Here is a 19,142-nt window from a genome sequence, read left to right on the forward strand (position 1 = left end):
CTTCTATATCTGCCAAGGATAACACCATGAATAGAAAGTTTATTAGATGGTAACTAGGTCTAGTGCTTTGTAGTACAGTTAAGTTCTCAAGTTATGACCATAATGGAGCCTGCCTGTCATGGTTGTAAGTTCTTTTGCAGAGGCAGTTAAGCAAACATCATGGTTGTTAAGTGAACCAATGCTGGGCTACAAGTGTGGGTTTGCCAAAAACTGAAAGTGCCAGTTTTGGCAAAAGCATCATAAAATGCAGTCATGTGATATGGGATGCGGTAAATGACATTAAATATGGCCTGATTGCCAAGCACCTGAAGTTCAGATACATGACTGTGTGGAGGGGTGATGGTCGGAACTTAGAATCTGGGTCATATGGAGCCCCTCAGTATGTCCGTTATAAATTGGAATGGTTGCTAAGTGACTAGTCATAAGTCAAAGAGAACCTGTAATAATGTCTTAGTGCAGGGGTCTGAAAACTTGGCACTTTTAAGACTTTTTTTTTAAAGACTCAACAAAGCTGGCTGAGGAACTCTGGGAGTTGAAGTCCACAAGTCTTAAAAGAGCCAAGTTTGCAGACCCCTGTCTTAGTATTTACATTGTGAAATTAATATTAGGAACAATTACCATAATTTAATACTGTTAATCAGGAAACCTGAAGTTGGAACAGTTGCTTATTCAAACCATAAACCTCTGTGTTAATATTACATTGCTATCAAAGAATTTCAAGATAAACTAATAAATATTGTTTGGAATTTCAAGTTTAGACATTGCTGAAACTGTAGTAATGCTACTAATGAGATTGATCATGTAAGTGCATCTACTGTACCACTGTCTTGCAGAAATCGCTCTATTGTGACATTTTACATTTGAACTTACCAAATAAAGGAAGAAGCAATGCTGTGTGTGTGTACGTGGAGAAATAAGGGGATTTTTAAAAAAAAATCTGTATCACATGTTTAGGCCAACAGTTGCATTCTTCATTCTTATCATTGTGTTTTCTGCATGCAAAGCTATATATAATTTTCTATTGAAGATATCCCAGAATGGCAATTATGCAAGACAGAACCATGAATAATAATGTAACAACATTAGTTACATCTATTTATTTAATATATTTATATGGCAGCCCAACTCGCAATGGTGACTCTGGGAGGTTTCAAAATTCACAGCTTAAAACTTCAGGACCATCATCCTGTGGCCGGAACAGTTATAATCACACTAGGCACTTAATTGGTTGTCTATCACAGAGGTCTCCAACCTTGGCAACTTTCAGTCTGGCGGACTTCAACTCCCAGAATTCCCCAGCCAGCAAAGCTAGACCTCTGATAGACCTCTGGTCTATCAGAATGGAATTCCCAGGCCCACTGACAGAACTATGGCCTTCCAGAAAAGTGACAAGGTGGCAATATATTTCAAGTAGTTCTCTGTAAGGGTATCCAAATGTTTTCATCATTAAACAGCTTGGAAATGTTCTGAATCCTAAAGTTATTTCAAATCCAGAAATCCATTTAAGTTTGTAGCCTTCCAAAATAGAAACATCTATTTTGTTCATCTCTATCAATGTCCAGGTATTGTCAGGCAACACTAGAAATATTTATAGCACGGCTGTAAATCTTGGTTCTCCAGACACTTAACTCCTATAATATTCACAAATCAGCTTATTCAAGTTTCTTTTTTGCAGACAAGAATGAAGTAGGTTTGCTCACTGTAATATAAAGGAGTAAAAAAGAATTATTATTATTATTATTATTATTTATTAGATTTTTATACCGCCTTTCTTCCGAAGGACTCAGGGCGGTGTACAGCCAGAAATAAAAACAGTAACAAATACAATTTAAAATAAACAGTTAAAAAACTTATTATAAAATTGGGCAAAAATTTAAAACGTATTAAAAATTTAAAACCCATTAAAATACATCCAAAAAATTAAAATTTAGAATTTAAAATTTAAGCCAACCCCGCGCGAGTAAATAAATACTTCAGCTCGCGGCGAAAGGTCCGAAGGTCAGGCAATTGGCGCAAACCAGGGGGAAGTTCGTTCCAGAGAGTAGGAGCCCCCACAGAGAAGGCTCTTCCCCTGGGTGCCGCCAGCCGACATTGCTTGGCGGACGGCACCCTAAGGAGTCCCTCTCTGTGTGAGCGTACGGGTCGGTGGGAGGCATGTGGTAACAGTAGGCGGTCCCGTAAGTACCCAGGCCCTAAGCCATGGAGCGCTTTAAAGGTAGTGACCAGCACCTTAAAGTGCACCCGAAAGGCCACAGGCAGCCAGTGCAGTCTGCGCAGGAGTGGTATTACACGGGCGCCATGTGTGGCTCCCTCTATAACCCGCGCAGCTGCATTCTGGACTAACTGAAGCCTCCGAGTGCTGAATGCTCTCCGAATGTAGAGAGGATTGCAATAATCCAAGCGAGAGGTACCAAGAGCATGAGTGACCGTGCATAAGGCATCCCGGTTGAGGAAGGGGCGCAACTGGCGCACCAGGCGAACCTGGTGAAAAGCTCTCCTGGAGACGGCTGTCAAATGATCTTCAAATGACAGCTGTCCATCCAGGAGAACACCCAAGTTGCGCACCCTATCCTTTGGTGCCAATGACTCGCCCCCAAGTCAGCTGCAACTGCAGCTGACTGCACCGGGGTGCTGGTATCCACAGCCACTCCGTCTTGGAGGGATTGAGCTTGAGACTGCTTCCAAGCACCGGGACAGCACTTCAACAGCTTCATTGGGGTGGCCTGGGGTGGAAAAGTACAGCTGCGTATCATCAGCGTACAGTTGGTATCTCACCCCAAAGCCACTGATGATCTTGCCCAGCGGCTTCATATAGATGTTGAACAGGAGAGGCGAGAGAATCGACCCCTGCGGCACCCCACAAGTGAGGTGCCTCGCGGTCGATCTCTGCCCCCCTGTCAACACCGTCTGCGACCGGTCAGAGAGATAGGAGGAGAACCACCGATAAACGGTGCCTCCCACTCCCAACCCCTCCAACCGGTGCAGCAGGATACCATGGTCGATGGTATCAAAAGCCGCTGAGAGATCTAATAGGACCAGGGCAGAGGAACAACCCCTGTCTCTGGCCCTCCAGAGATCATCCACCAACGCGACCAAAGCTGTCTCCGTACTATATCCGGGCCGGAAGCCGGACTGGAACGGGTCTAGATAGACAGCTTCATCCAGGTATCGGGGAAGCTGCCGTGCCACCACACTCTCTACAACCTTCGCAACAAAGCGAAGGTTGGAGACTGGACGATAATTTCCCAAAATAGCTGGGTCCAGGGAAGGCTTCTTGAGGAGGGGTCTCACCACCGCCTCTTTCAAGGCGGCAGGAAAGACCCCTTCCTGCAAAGAAGCATTAATGATCCCCCGGAGCCAGCCTCGTGTCACCTCCTGTGTGGCCAGCACCAACCAAGAAGGACACGGGTCCAATAAACACGTGGTGGCGTGCAGCCTCCCCAACAACCTGTCCACGTCCTCGAGAGCCACAAGGTCAAACTCATCCCAAACAATCTCAACAAGACGCATCTCCGCCCTCTCACCTCGATCATTCCAATTTTGGTCCAAACCATCCCGGAGCTGAACGATTTTATCGTATAGATAACCACTAAACTCCTCGGCACGTCCCTGTAAGGGGTCATCCCGCACCTCCTGAAGAAGGAGGGAGCGGGTCACCCGAAACAGGGCGGCCAGGCGGTTATCTTTCAACGCAATGAGGGTGGAAACTTAAGAACGCCTCGCCTCCCTCATTGCCACTAGGTAGGTCTTAGAATAAGACCTAACTAGTGTCCGGTCAGCTTCGGAACGGCTGGACCTCCAGGCACTCTCTAGGCGTCTTCGCAGACGTTTCATCTCCCTCAGCCCCTCGGTGAACTAAGGGGCCGGTTGAGACCTACGCCGGGTCAGAGGCCACAAAGGCGCGACACAGTCCAAAGCCCCAGCCGTGGCCTGCTCCCAGGCCACGACTAGTTCTTCAGCCGTGCCGTGGGCCAGATCCTCAGGAAACGGCCCAAGCTCCATCAGGAACCGCTCAGGGTCCATCAGGCGCCTTGGTTCCATCTCCCTGCGGTGGTGGGTGGCGGTCCGAAAGTCCAGACGAAGGAGAAAATGATCTGACCATGACACAGGTTCTGTTACTAAATCTCTTAGAACAATGATATATAGGCCTATGCCCCAATCCTATAAATCCTAAGCTTTTAAAATATGATCATTCTTTTCATGATCTTGGAGGCACCTGGTCTATGTGACAGAATGGTTCTCTTGGGCCTCAAATTGCTGCTCCTGCCTTACTAATTTAATTCCTTATAGATAGTACAGCATTCTCCGATATGGCCAATTTATCATCACCATCATTGCAATCATCATTTCTCCCCAATGTTACGTTTAGCTAGTGCTATTATACTGTAGTAAGACATAGAAATGGACTACACTTATTTAAATGTTAAGTGCTATATTTTGGATCTGCTTTTTCTCTGTGACAATGACTAGGCAATAATATTTAACAAATAACTGTTCCCCAATATTTTTTATGATCAGCTGAATAAATCACAATCAGATATAAAGTGCTTTTTTTTAAGGAAGTAAAAAAAAATCAGGAAATGAATCAACATCAATATTTAAAAGTAGCCGAAGCAACAGTCAAATTATACTGACCTCAGATTCTAGATAGTGCAAAACGAATACAATTAGATGACAATAGTTTGGAGAATGCATAGCAATGGGATGTGTGTTATCTTAATTATAAATATTGTTGGTATTCTAACAACGTTTCTTGCTGTAGAACAAAATGGGATCGTAGCACCAGCTAACGAATATGCAAAGGATTATTTATCCAGAGTAGCACACAGTAATTGTACAGTTATGTTTCCTTCAGTTTCAGTACAGTTCATTGGCTTCAAAAGAACTAACATATTACAGAATCAGCAAACTCTACTGAAGTATTATGATGCTATAATTGGTGTCAATATGTTCGATATAATCCCATGTGTTTACTTAAAAATAAGTCCCACTAGGTGCAATTCAGCAGTTTTGGTATCATAGACTATCATTATTGTGAATTTTGATGCATCTTAATATATCGAATCCAAGAATGTTCTTTGCATCCATTTCAACTGCCCGTCCACTTTAATATTTTCCAATTTTTTTAGGATTGACATTTAAGACATTCACCAGCCAGGAACAAATATCTTAGGATTTAACTTTAATGCATTCAATTTACTGAACTGTTTACTCTTCAGGGTTCCCATAACCAAAATATTTAACTGTTTGAATATAGGCCATTGTTTGAATGACCCCAGTGGACTTGCTAAGATCCAAATACAGAAGAATGATTAGATGTTACAGGACCAATTATCTAGAGACCTAAGTATTTCTGGTGAAGAATGTCTAGGGATATTTTTGCGACAACTATGGGCTGAATGATTGATAATCTTCATAGACATTTAGCCATGCAATTTCTAGTTATGTTTTTAATCACAGTATTTGTGGGGAGAATCTCATTAGAGGTGATTTGCATGGAGAAATGTAAAAGAATTAGGGCTACAATATTTGGGCTAGTTACTGCAGTAGCAAAAAGAAACAGCTATAAATCACTCCTTGCTCATTTAAAACAGATTAATTTGAACTCTAAAGGCAGCCATGTTTGAAAACTAAACTTTATTCTGTGGCGGTCAGGCAGAAAACATAACTAATGTAGATGCATGCTTTTAAAAAATGAATTTTTCATGACCAGCCTCAGGAAAGTTACTGGAGTGAAAAACAGTCCCTTCAACATGTATGTTCCTCTCTTTGCTCTGCGAGGTGAAGAGATGAATCTTCTGTCGTTTTAACAATATTGCAACTCTCCTATGAAAATGGCTGGCTTGAGTACAAGTGATTGGCCCAAAGTTGCCCAATAAACTTTAAAACTGTGAATGAGGGCTTCCTTGGTCCTAGTCCAACATTTAACCTATATACGACACTGGAAGTATAATATGCTATTAATATTCAGTCATAGCTCAAGTCAAGCAATTATTACAGAGAGTTGTCAGGAATTTAAACAATGAATCTGATGGAACTTGACAGTAAGCAAATCAATATACAATACCTATATAATGCTAACATTCATTTTCTTTAATGACTTCACTGTGTTTAGCTTCTAATCTTTGTACACTTGTGCAATTTACAATCTTCCAGCTTATGTAAACATTTTGGTATTTCCAGTTTACAGTGAAAGATGCAAACCCCTGTGCAAATACATGAAGAACGTAATAAAAACTGGTTTCCAAATACAAAAATATTTTCAAATGTCTATAAGGTACTGTGCTCTAAGAATACCTTTTGCTGACTAATTTCTTACCTAGAATTTATATTGGATATTTAAAGCTCAAAAACTTCTAAAAATTCCATCGCATTGCATTGCATTGCTATCTTTTTCATACTTTTCTTCCCTTTAATTCTTAAAAATGGGGATGTTCCCATGTGTGCTATGAAACTTGCCTTTAGAAGATATTTCCTGATTTACAACCAGTGGTGGGTTGCTCCCGGTTTGGGCGAACCGGTAGTGGCAGCAGTGGGAGGCTCTGCCCACCCGCCCAGACATCATCAAAAACGCTCTGTGCATGCGCAGAAGTGCTGTGCACTTGCACATGACCAATAACGAACCGGTAGCACCGGGATTTGAAACTCACTTCTGTTTACAACCATTTGTTTAGCAAGTATTCAAAGTTACAACGGCACTGGAAAAAGTGACTTATGACCTGTTTTCACACTTACGACCATTGTAGCATCTTCACGATCAAAATTTGGGCACTTGGCAACTAGCATTTGTAATCTTCCCAGCTGGCTTCTGACAAGCCAAGTCAATGCGGGAAACCAGATTCATTTAAGAACCGCACAATTCACTTAACAACTCCAGTGATTCATTTAATGACTGCGGCAAAAAAGTTGTAAAATGGGGCATGATTCACTTAACAACTGTTTTACTTAGCAATGGAAACTTTGGGCTCAATTATGGTTGTAAATTGAGGACTATCTGTATTACATTCCAGATAGGCTGGAAAACTATCCATCTGTGAGAACTTGAGTACCATCTAAAGTAAGCCTAAAGCAAATTCTATTGCTGTGGGGGTGTTCAAAGTGTTCTATGCATGGAAGGACTAGTTTCAAGTGGTCTGCCACAGGATCAAAACTAGCATATTTAAGAGAGATATGCTTTGAGGAGAGAGCGAGAGAGAGAGAGAGAGAGAGAGAGAGAGAGCAGGAAAAGGCCAATAAGGTTGCAGGCAAAGGAAGCAAGGAAAGGAAGGTACTAAAAAGTGAATGGATCAATTGCATATGCTGCATTTGAAGCCACGCACGCTGGAAATGGTAGTGGCAAAGGGGAAGGGAGGAAAGAAACATAATGTCGTGTCCCACTCCTCCGCTGACGGGAAATCTGAATCAGGCGTGCCTCTGCAGCTCTGCCAAAGTCCTAGCAAAGTTCTCAAGGCAGGCAGGAGACCAGAAAGTGACTTCAGCAAGATATGTTAGACTTTGCCTGACTCAGAGAATGCCAGAAAGCAGATCTTTTATATAGGCCATGGGGTGTGGCTCCATGACTCAGCACTTATCCAGGCCTGCCCCTCCCTTCCTTCTGTCGCCGCCGCCTATCAATTCTTCTGAAGCGAGGGTCACTCCAGTCTGCAGCTGTTGGTAATTGACCTTCCTCAGGTTCACATGCTGTGGGGGAGGGGGAGGGGTCTAGTTGCTCCATTTGCCTGGGCATGGAGCCAGAGCTGGGGGCTGGAGGTACTTCTTCCTCCTCAGCCTGTCTGAGCATGGAGCCAGGGCTGGGGCCGGGAGGCATACTAGGACATTCCTCAGCGTTCGGAAGCAGATAAGAAGGCCCCGGCTGCGGTGAAAGCGGGCGAGACACAACACATAAATCATACAATTGGAAGGGACCTTGGAGGTCATCTAGTTCAAACCCCTGCTCAAGCAGAAGAGTCTATTCCATTTCAGATAAATGGCTGTCCAGTCTCTTCTTGAAAGCCTCCAGAAATGAGGCACTCACAACTTCTGCAGGCAAGTTGTTCCACTGGTTGATTGTTCCCACAGTTAGGGAATTTCTCCTTATTTCCAGGTTGCTTGTCTCCTTGATTAGTTTTCATCCACTGCTTCTTGTCTTGCCTTCTGGTGCTTTGGAAAATAGGTGGACACCCACCTCAGAAACTATTTGGAAAATAGTTTGCCTCCTTATCGAAAGCTTTGTGTGCTGAAACACTAGGAAGGTAGGTTTGGTACTGATTTGGGCTGGTCATGATTGAAGCCAAGGACATCAGCAGCTAGGGGCAAGGAACAGGAAGGGCTGGGAAGAGCAACAGATGGGCCATTTGCTAGAGGAGGGGAAGAGGGCCAAGCTAAGAAAGCTCCTCCCAATTTTGTTTCAGTTAAAATGCAGAATAACCAAAAGTGCTTTGGGGGTTTCAGTTCTATCAAATTGCAGCACCCCTGAATGATTCCGAAACACAAAACACATTTTCTTTTTCATGCCCAACCCTATCAAAATCAAATAATGGAAGTGTCTGATATTTAATGGTCTTAAATGATTGCACTTCGTCTAGTATAGCTAATCTGTAAACAAATACATGAAAAACAAAGCAAAATCAGAAAGCTGACAAATGATCTTACAAATACATTTAAAAAGGACTCTTCCCAGTTTGCTTCCAAACTTCTTTTGCTCCTTTAATGGTTTCTCGTTTCACACATTTCCAGTAACCTTGGACTCCTTGTTGCTGAGGCACCTGTTTAAAAAAGGAAACAGTTACCAATCTATATTTAAGTTATAATTTTTTAAGGCTGGCTACATTGGATAAAGTCAGCTAGTCAGATCCATCCGTCTGTTAAACCATTCCTACTGGTCCAAACACATTTACCTGATTGTAGGACACATTACTTTTGTTCTGGTTAATTTTTTATTTTTTATTTTATTTATTTAATCACATTTTTATACCGCCCTATCTCCCGAGGGACTTTATAATCATTTATAAATGAACCAATCACAACCATAAGTATTTTTTTTGTGTGGTTGGAAGCTGCTGGACGAATGAATCCTACTTTATGATTAGGGATGATCTATAAATCATGACAGGAGGGAGTTCTAGAAAGACACTCCTGCAGTTTAGCTGTTTTATGATTAGCTATGACATACAAATACATCAAGGCCAGCCTGCCCTCCTTTGTTGGGCAGGCTAGCACTATCCATTACTTGCTTCTTCTATTTAGCCATTTAATTATTTTGTAGTAAGAGCTAAAACTTGAATTTGTTTATTTTTGTCTTTCTTCCCCATCATCCTAGGACCGTGATGGCAAACCTATGGCACGTGTGCTGTGGGCATGCGTGCTGTCACCAGCTGCTTTTCTGGTTTACAGCACACGCATGCGGACCAGCCAGCTGCTCTTTGCACACGCCGGAGGACCGGAAACCTGAAGACTCGTTGGCCAGTGTGCGCACCATGCATACACACACACACACAGAGTCCGGTTTGGGCACTCGATGCCAAAAAGATTCACCATCACTGTCCTAGGGCATGTATTTGGCATAAGCCATCATTTAAAAATGCTTTGAGTACATGATTATTATTCTCCTTTTAGTCTTATACTCATTACCACCATTAGAAAGAAGCTTTGGTATCAGCTGCATTAAGCAATTTATATACCAACTAACCTTCTATTATAAACTGCTTGTTTTAATATGATAAATTTTATTTTATAAATGCATATTTATAAAGCTGATAAATTTTTTAAAACCCTACTAGGTCATATGAGCTCTCTGTGTATAAGCTCTCCTTACTTTATTAAAACAGTGAGGCAATTAGACATTTCTACTGAACATTTGAGAGAAGAATTACCCTTAATCCACGATGCATCCTGTTTTTGAGAACTCCAAGGAACTCTGCGTGGCTGAGGCAATTATCCCCATCTAAATCAAAGATCTTGAAGATGGTGTCCAAAACATTATCTGAGAGCTCCTGCCCTGTAGCCACTTTTACAGCTCTCTTGAACTCCGCTAACAAGCAAAGATATTTCATGTTTCTATTAAAAATAATAACTAGATTTATAATTCTAAAGAATAAAGGAATCTGAGAACTTTACACTCGTGTAATTAATAGTGTGATCAGAAAATGAGTGTCCATGGCCATGCTTAAACAGCTATGTAGCACTGGATTTATTGAAGAAAAATTATTTCTATTTTCACAGAAATGGAACCAGTTGCTTTATGGAAAAAAGCTAGCTTTTTACCTGAATCTTCTTTTTGAGCACAGAAATTTGCCAAGTAAACCAAAAAATAAAAAATAAAAATGAATTACCTGGAATATTGTAACTCCTTTTACATTTCTGAAGGAAATGGGTTTTTCCCCTGAGTATATGTATTTTAAAAGATTTATGAAATCAATCTATAATTAAAATTTTCTTGAGTTTGCTTTTTTCTGCCTTTGCCTTGTAAGGGCCTACACTAACTGTAATAGAAAGTCACTCCTTACAATCATGCTTTATGACAATATATAGAAGGCTGGGAAGGAAGATAACAACCAAAATGCAATGTAATTTTAAAAAATCAAACCCATATCAAATGGGGGGTTTTATGCATTTTTAAAAGGATATAACAATTCTGTACTAGCAATGGATTAACAACAGATGAGGAGAGGAAAAAGAGCATTACTATAAAGCAAACCAAAGATGTTGTTCATTTTTAAATTCCATTGTCTTATAATTTCTTATTTACATAAATGGCAGCAGCAAATTGATCCCATGTTTACTTGTTAAAGGTTCAGCTTTGTAGTAAGGTTTATAAATGCTATTTCACATATTATACTTCATATATACATTCCAGTTTGTCACTTCTTTTTTAAAGAGATTTTTAAAACAGAAGAAATATATTTAGTGTTTGATAAGAGAAAACCCATATACAACTAGGCACACTGTATAAATATTTGTTTTATACAGTAAAAAGTGTGTGAGCTCTTAAAAGTTCTTTTTTTTAAATTCCTTTTTTTAGGAGGAGTCAAATAAAGATTCTAAACGGAGTTTTGGGAAAGCTTTGATTGCAAGATTTGTTTTAAAGGTAATGTTATTTATTCTGTTTTCCAAATTGGAACAACAGTTTGGAAGAGCCTTGAGCTCAAGAGCTATTTTTCACTAATTAATTGAGAAAACATCCACTGGTTCAATTTTCTAAATCAACTCAAACTGCCGAATTGGACCGACAGTCTAAATTGAATGGATGATTTGGACTGAAACTGATCTGCAAACCTCAGTTCTACTATTATTCTAGCATAGCAGCAAAGCACATGGTACTGTATTTGTTAAAGAAACTTCTAAATATATTTTACTACAGCTCATCTTTAAAAAAAAAAAAACCAAAGGAGGCATCTTCTAATAATTTTTTTAAAAAACCTCCCAAACTCTTGGTGACCTCATAGAAAACATCCATATATTTTTCTTGGCAGCAATGCAGAAAACGGTTTTGTTTTCCTCTTCCTTCCAGAATCTCATAGATCTGATGTTGTTTATCTTCTGAGCCCAGACAAAGCTGAGGTGGTAATGCCACCTACTGAGATTCCAGTTAAAAGTCAGGTAGCAATATGGACTGGAAATCATTTATTTTTCCATTTAGGAACAATTTCCACTATTTTCCTTTGTGCGTGCTAAGAAATGGTGATTTGTCATCTCGTAGCTGTCATAATACATAGTGAGGGACTGACATATAATGCATAAAGTTCAAAATAACTTTATAAAGCAAAATTGACATAATGGGGACATTTTCAGAATCCATACACATTATCTTTTCATTTTGATTTTATGAAGAACGATGAAATGGTGCACTTCTTACCCCGTTTAACAGGACGGCTGGCTACAGTAAACATTTTCAGGGCAATTGAGAAATCTTCTAAACGGTTTGTAAATTGGCAGAAAGTCTTAAATTCATCCATACTGATACTCTGGAATACCAAAACGGGCGAGATATTTAGTCAAGACAGCAAAATCCAGGTGTATTCATAAGGGATTTGTCAAATCACTATGTAACTATATATAAACAAACAAAACAACTTGATTATATTTTGTTGTACTTTAGAAAGCTCTTCAGTTATATTATAGATGCTTAATTCAAGATGAGGCAACTTATACCAACCTCTCCTGCTTGGATTCTCTCTTTCACATTTTGCCAATAAATTTCATTATTTTCTTCATCAGTGAAATACAGCAACCACTCTACAAAATCTTCCTTTCTCATGAAGGTTAGACCTTTGGAAAACTGATTAAATTCCATTTCTTGTACTTCTGCTTGTAAATCCTGCATAAATCTAAAATAAATAAACGAATAATACGACAGCTTAGTTAAATGCAGAAAGGGGCAACCAAACATCAAGTTCTTGAGAGCCTTCTCTATGATAAAAAACTAAAATGTCTGGAGCTCTTTACTATGGTAAAAGGTGATTGAAGCAGACATGATTGAAGTACTACCAGTAAATATAAAATCATATATACCATATATATATATATATACTTTACAAAGTAAAGGAGACTTTATCTCACCCTCTTGAATCAGTCTGACTTGGGATCGTCCAATAAAGCTGAACAAAAGAAACTTGGAACTGACCAAAAGTATTTTTCACAAATACTTTTGTGAAAAATAGAGTTGTAGAATTAATTACCATAAGACATGATGATGACCACTAATGTGGATAGCTTTAAAAGAGAATTAGATAAATTCATGGAAAGCAGGCTTGGGAATAAATGTTATCTCTGGGATGGGAGCAATATGTCAACTTTAGGGGAGAAACGGTATGAGACGGCGAAGTCTTCACTTCCTGCTTAAAAGCATCCCAGAAGCATTTTGCTTGCCAAAACTAAATGTTAGATTAAGATTTCCTTGAACTGAACCAGCACAGTTATCCTTTTGTCAAGACAATTATTTTCATGCCACATTTTAACCAAATAATACTTCACTCGTATCAACTGATGGCACTGTGTAAATAAGGAGTATCCTCTTAGAGTCACTGTTGTAGGAGAATGCAACATACAAACTCTTAGCTTCCATCTCCTAACAGCAATCCAACAAGAAAAACACAGACTTCAGAGGATAATTAGAACTGCAGAAAAAATAATTGCTACCAACCTGCCTTCCATTGAGGACCTGTATACTGCACGAATCAAGAAGAGGGCCGTGAAAATATTTACAGACTCCTCGCATCCAGGACATAAACTGTTTCAACTCCTACCCTCAAAACGACGCTATAGAACAACTAGACACAAGAACAGTTTTTTCCCAAAGGCCATCACTCTGCTAAACAAATAATTCCATCAACACTGTCAAACTATTTACTGAATCTGCACTACTATTAATCTTCTCATAGTTCCCATCACCAATCTCTTTCCATTTATGACTGTATGACTATAACTTGTTGCTGGCAATCCTTATGATTTATATTGATATATTTACCATCAATTGTGTTGTAAATGTTGTACCTTGATGAACGTATCTTTTTTTTTATGTACACTGAGAGCATATGCACCAAGACAAATTCCTTGTGTGTCCAATCACACTTGGCCAATAAAAAAAAAATTCTAAAAAAAAAATAAAAAAATTCTATTGCAGAATAACAGAAATTATGCCGAGGGCAGAGTTCTGTGAGCTGTTGATTAACACAAATTGAGTAAAAGAAATTACTAGGTTTTAAAAGATTGCAATCTTAAATACACAGCTGGAAGAAATTAATAAATGCCATGAATAACAAAAATATTGTGCTTGAGCAAGCCTACCACTAGAGTGCCCTCTAAATTCATCTATGTTCATGAGTAACTAGGCTGAAAAAATGTTGCTAATCTGCAATTTTTAAAAGTTGCCTGAATGAGAAAGCAGACTTAAACATGAAAGTAGATAATGTGCACATATACTTTAATTAAAATCTGTTTAAAAAGAGACAAACAAACTTTTAAGAGATGTAAGTAAGAGAAATGAGAAATTGTTTACTCTAGAATACTCTTGTTCAAACAACCTAATGTTACTCATATTCAAAATTTTGCTAACAAATGTATTATGAGTATCAATGAAATACAAATCAAAATTTGGTTATAGAATGGCCATCAGAGAAAAATCATTTGTATCTAAATTCATAAAGAGAGAGATCTAGGCATGCATATCAATTTTTATTTATTTTTGTATCAATTTATGAACTATACTTGCAGAGTGGGAATTTATTTATTTATTCAATTTCTATAACCACCATCTTAAACAAATAGGAATAGATAGAAGGAATAGATCATACATCTAGTGCTTGCTTATCAATGGAGACCAAGTGGAGCAAGTGGCCATTTTTAAGTTTCTGGGTGTTAGTCATAAAAGTGGGCCTGACCTGGGGCGCTCACATTGCAGCCCTAGTCAAAAGGGCCCAGCAGAGATTATAATACCTGAGACTTATCAGGAAACAACAACTGAACGAAAAACTGCTGGTGACCTTCTACCGCTGCACCATAGAGAGTATTTTAACTTACTGCATCTGTGTATGGTTTGCCGATTGCACAGTGGCAGATAGGAGAGCGCTCCAGAGGGTTAACGTCATTGCCCAGAGGATCACTGGTTGCCCTCTCCCCTCCGTGGAAGTGCTTTATAGCTCCCACTGCCTTAAGAAAGTTCAAGACATTCTTAAAGATCCATCTCATCCTGGGCACCCTTTTTTTGAAATATTACCATCTGGTAGATGGTACAGGATAATAAAAACTGCCAGACTGCCTTTGCATGTAATGTTCACAAGCTATACATGAACTTGCCCTTTTTAGTAATATTTATTTGAAAAACAGGAGAACATAAATTCAGAAAAGTATAATTGTTAACATTTTCAAATTATGTATGAGTTCAGTGCAAAAACATTAATTGAAAAACACTGCGGCACCTAATAAATGAGGAATGTGTAGGTAGGACATCTTCACGGTATCAAACATTCCCATAGAAGAGAATATGGGCCTCTGGTGGCTCAGACTGCTAAGACAGTCTGTTATTAACACAGCTGCTTGCAATTACTGCAAGTTCAAGTCCCACCAGGCCCAAGGTTGACTCAGCCTTCCATCCTTTATAAGGTAGGTAAAATGAGGATCCAAATTGTTGGGGGCAATAAGTTGACTTTGTATATAAAAATACAATTAGCTGTTTTGTTTAATTAGGTTGTCTTTATCTAGTTTTAGGACTTGTGTGAAGAACATATAACAATTTAGCTTGTATTTATGCAGGAATATTGAAAATTGAAGAGTTCACAAACTTTTAAACACCAGTTTATCCAGTTTTAGGACTTGTGTGAAGAACATATCACACAATTTGTGTGAATTTAGCTCAGTTCACAAACTTTTAAACACCAATTTAAGCAGCTCAGGATTCAATTGTGGAGTTCTTGGTGTTCTTGCTGTTGGGCATTGGGCAATGCCTGCAACTTACTAAGCTCAAAAAGCACCAAGAACTCCACAATATTAAGCATTATCACTGTAAAGCATAATCAACTCTTCTTACATCTTGACTTATAGGCCTTTCCAAAATATTTTGTGCTGCAACCCAACCAACTCCTACTTGACACCTGCCATTTTCTTCATCTATAGCATTATTTGTTGCACTTCTTTTTTATAGACCTTAAGTCATTTCAGCTCCTTTTATTTTTCTTATGGCATTTTAGACACATCCTACAGTTGCTAGTAGCCATTCTTTGCCTCTCTTCCTTTTAAAAAGCCAAATGAATATTTGACAAATTCCAGATGCTCCCTGGAGAGAACAAAACATTCCTGTGGCTTCTTGCAAGGTAAGCCAACTGTGGCAGCAGTTTGATTAGGTCGTTCTAGGTGGACAGTTTCTATATACCTTTGGCTCTCTTCACATAGAAAACAAAACAAGAGTGACTGCATCTTTTGCTTCCTTTATCCACTAGTTTCCTGAGAAAACTGATTTTCTAGGTTCATTTCAATCAGATTTCATTAGCAATTTGGGGATAGAAACTAACTTAGGCACCCTGTGGAGTCCTTGATGTTAAAGAAAACAAAGGCAAATGTGGATAAAGGGAGCTGGAACATTGCAGAGGCATGGTCATCCATTTTTAACCACAATGATGCCAACATGATGGTAATTGAGGCTTCAGCTCAACCCTGGAAAGACTAAGTGATTGCGGATATTCTGGCTTGAGTGACCTTCCATCTTTATCTCTAAATGGGGTAGCATGCCCCACAGTTGTTGCACAACTCAGGGATCCTTCTGTACACATCCAAAAAAACAGGAGACAGCTATAACTAGGAAGGGTTTTGTACAGGTTCATCTTATGCACCAATTACACCTGGACCAGGGGACCCAACTTATGGTAGTTAATGCTTCAGTTACTTTTTGGGTGGATTACGTAAGAAGGGCTACATAGGGCAACCCTTGAATAGCATTTGGAAGCTGCAGCTGGTCCAAAACTCAGCAGTGTGAACTGCGTTGGGCACTTCATGAAACAGCCATATGACACGTCTGCTTCATACGATGTAGTGACTCTCATAAGGTACAATTCAAGTCATTATTACTTATAAAAGCTTCATGGCATGGAGAGGGTCAGGAGAGTGGGGAGCTATCAGGCTTGGTAATTTCTAGCATTCTTGCAAACTTCAAATTTAGCCCTTCTCAATTTCCCTTCCAATTTTGCATATGCTTGGGGGGGGAAACCAATGCTAGTTTAAAAGCTTTATTGCCAGCATGAAATTCATAACATGCATATAAGGCAAATTGCCTTCTTAATGGTAGAGAATAAATAAAACGAATCAAGTGCACCATGAAGTAGAAGTCACAGTCTCTGTAATGATCTGCTTGCTGTGTAGCATGATTTAAAGTCACTTCTGCATGCTAACTTTAAATTATGTGTTGCAAAGAACAACAAATCAACAGGAAAAGTGAAAGACTAAATAATAAAGCCTACATTTCACTTCAGTATTTTGAAAAAAACAAAATCTCTTAAGCATACATAAGCACCATTAAGCCTTATGAATGAATCTTCCCCCCTCCCCCAATCCACATCATTTTAAGGAATGTAAATTACATAGTTAACAATATCTAAGCTTCTGTGACAGGTTTTAAAGCAGCCTAATCAAATGTAATCACTCCTGCTTTCTCTGGCTACTCCGCTGATCAATGGAAAGCCTTTTTAACAAGAACTTGGAAAATGATAAAAGCATTTACCATCATTTTCCCCTCTGCCTTTGACAATGATCTATGTCTGTACAGCTCATCAGTCATCTGTTGTAAAAACATCATGGCACTTTGATCAAAAAGCCAACAATAGCCTCCCATGTGAGGTAGAAATGTGAAAAACTATGAGATAGAAATCACATTTTTCCTGAACAACAGAACCCCAGAAATGATGTGCTTGAGTTACTTACAAATAAAATAATGTGAAAAGTGATATCTCCACAGAGCTTTAAAGAAAAATAGACACTGATCCTTTCATTCACCTTTCTGTGCATTAAAACAAACTATACTGTCATGTCACAGTGCAGATGGATTGTGGATATATGTGGGCAGTGATAAGGAGACACATACCAAGTGCATGAAAAAGAAATGCCTGTGTTGAAAAATTACCTATATAAAACCTTATACTTATCCTAACAGCTCTAAGAGCAAAATGTGGGAGTCCAATTTTGATTACAAGCTTCTATCTGTGTGGTAGGCAAAGATCTTTAACCTACATTTGTTGAATGTAGTAGGTACACAAAATTATCAGTGTTATGCCTCATTGGATCAATGCAGGATTTTATCTAATTACCCAAGACATTCCATTTCACACTATAAATGCAAACAATATTTTACTGGTGCACTCTGGATTTAAGACAGTTAAAGACCTCACTGTACCTTAAGAAAAAGGAGCAAAGGAAATGAACACATTTAGAATTTAAACATATCAAAAACTTATTTTCTCGCAGAGCTGGAGCATATCCTAAATCCATGGAAGGGCAAGTTTTTGTGGTATTAGGCATGGCCAAATCCGGATTTCTCCTTTTTCCTATCTTAACGTCATCTCTCCACTGTTCTACATTATTTTAAAATCCAAGTTAGAAACAATGTTTGCATGATTTGCATGCATATTTTTCTAATATTATATTTCTGCAATTAAATTCTCATGTATAATGCATTTCGCTACTTTCAGCAATATACATCTTTTTGTGTCTATTTATCCAGCTTTGCACTTTGTTCAAAAGTTGTAGCACAACATTCAGAAATTTACAAATACCGGAGAATAACTAAATTTTGATTTGGAAAATTTTAATCAGATAAATTTGTACTGGAATGAGAACTAAATGAATTTCTCATCCATTTCCAGAAACTCCTATTTAAGTTTTAGCTGAGAGTAAAACATTTTAGATAGTAGTATATATCCACTAGGAAAATAACTTGATTATGACCAACTGTATTACAAGTTTTTGACTATTCCAGATTCTTAGGCTTGCTGTGTCTAAGCAAAAATATAACAAAATAAAGGAATGAGAGAACAGACATGATGAAAACCACCAGGTTTCTTTTTGTGAGATGAATGGAAGAAGTGCTCTGCATGTTTAAAAGAAGATTGATCATATTGATTAACCAGATGAATACTGTATGTGAGTTGTGGACGTGGCTACTTCTTACACTAGCATTGATGTTCTGTTAATTGCGAAAGAAGCAGTTGTATTATGAATTCCATCTAAATCAGGGGTGTCAAACTGGTGGCCCATGGGCTGGATGTGTCATGTGCAGGCCATGCCCACCCCAGCTCTGCAAATGGGAAAAACATCGTCGTGACGGCAGCATGACGCTGCGAGTTTGATACCTGTGATCTAAATCAGGGGTCTCCAACCTTGGCAACTTTAAGCCTGGAGGACTTCAACTCCCAGAATTCCTCATCTAAATGATAACAATAACAACAACAATAAAATAACAGAGTTGGAAAGGACTTTCTAGTCCAGGGCTGTCAAACTCCTAGCCCTTAGGTTGGATGCATCATGCGCTGGCCATGCTCAAGCCCAATTTAGCGAAGGGGAAAAAAATCGCGATACAACCCATGACGATGCTGTGATGACACGAGTTTGACACCTCTGTTCTAGTCCAACTTCCTGCTCAAGCAGGAAACCCTATACCGTTTCAGACAAATGTTGTCCAATCT

General features: G+C 39.1%; 1 protein-coding gene across 3 annotated transcripts in view; it reads right to left on the reverse strand.

Moving 5' to 3' along the window:
* Positions 1 to 1,060: 1,060 nt before the first annotated feature.
* Positions 1,061 to 19,142, reverse strand: part of MICU2 (mitochondrial calcium uptake 2) — a 39,730-nt gene continuing 21,648 nt past the window's right edge. The window contains exons 8-12 of one of the 3 annotated variants that reach the window (XM_058186336.1): positions 12,134 to 12,305; positions 11,834 to 11,942; positions 9,852 to 10,009; positions 8,638 to 8,744; positions 1,061 to 1,699 (exon numbers count right to left, since the gene is read on the reverse strand). In XM_058186336.1, coding sequence (XP_058042319.1) covers positions 8,640 to 8,744; positions 9,852 to 10,009; positions 11,834 to 11,942; positions 12,134 to 12,305 — 544 coding nt within the window. In that variant the 3' untranslated portion in view covers positions 1,061 to 1,699; positions 8,638 to 8,639. Of the gene's footprint in view, positions 1,700 to 8,518; positions 8,745 to 9,851; positions 10,010 to 11,833; positions 11,943 to 12,133; positions 12,306 to 19,142 lie in introns of those variants that run through there. The other 2 variants (XM_058186337.1, XM_058186335.1) reach the window with 2 other exon arrangements.

The sequence above is a fragment of the Ahaetulla prasina genome, chromosome 5 (assembly GCF_028640845.1).
Source record: "Ahaetulla prasina isolate Xishuangbanna chromosome 5, ASM2864084v1, whole genome shotgun sequence".
Classification (NCBI taxonomy): domain Eukaryota; kingdom Metazoa; phylum Chordata; class Lepidosauria; order Squamata; family Colubridae; genus Ahaetulla; species Ahaetulla prasina.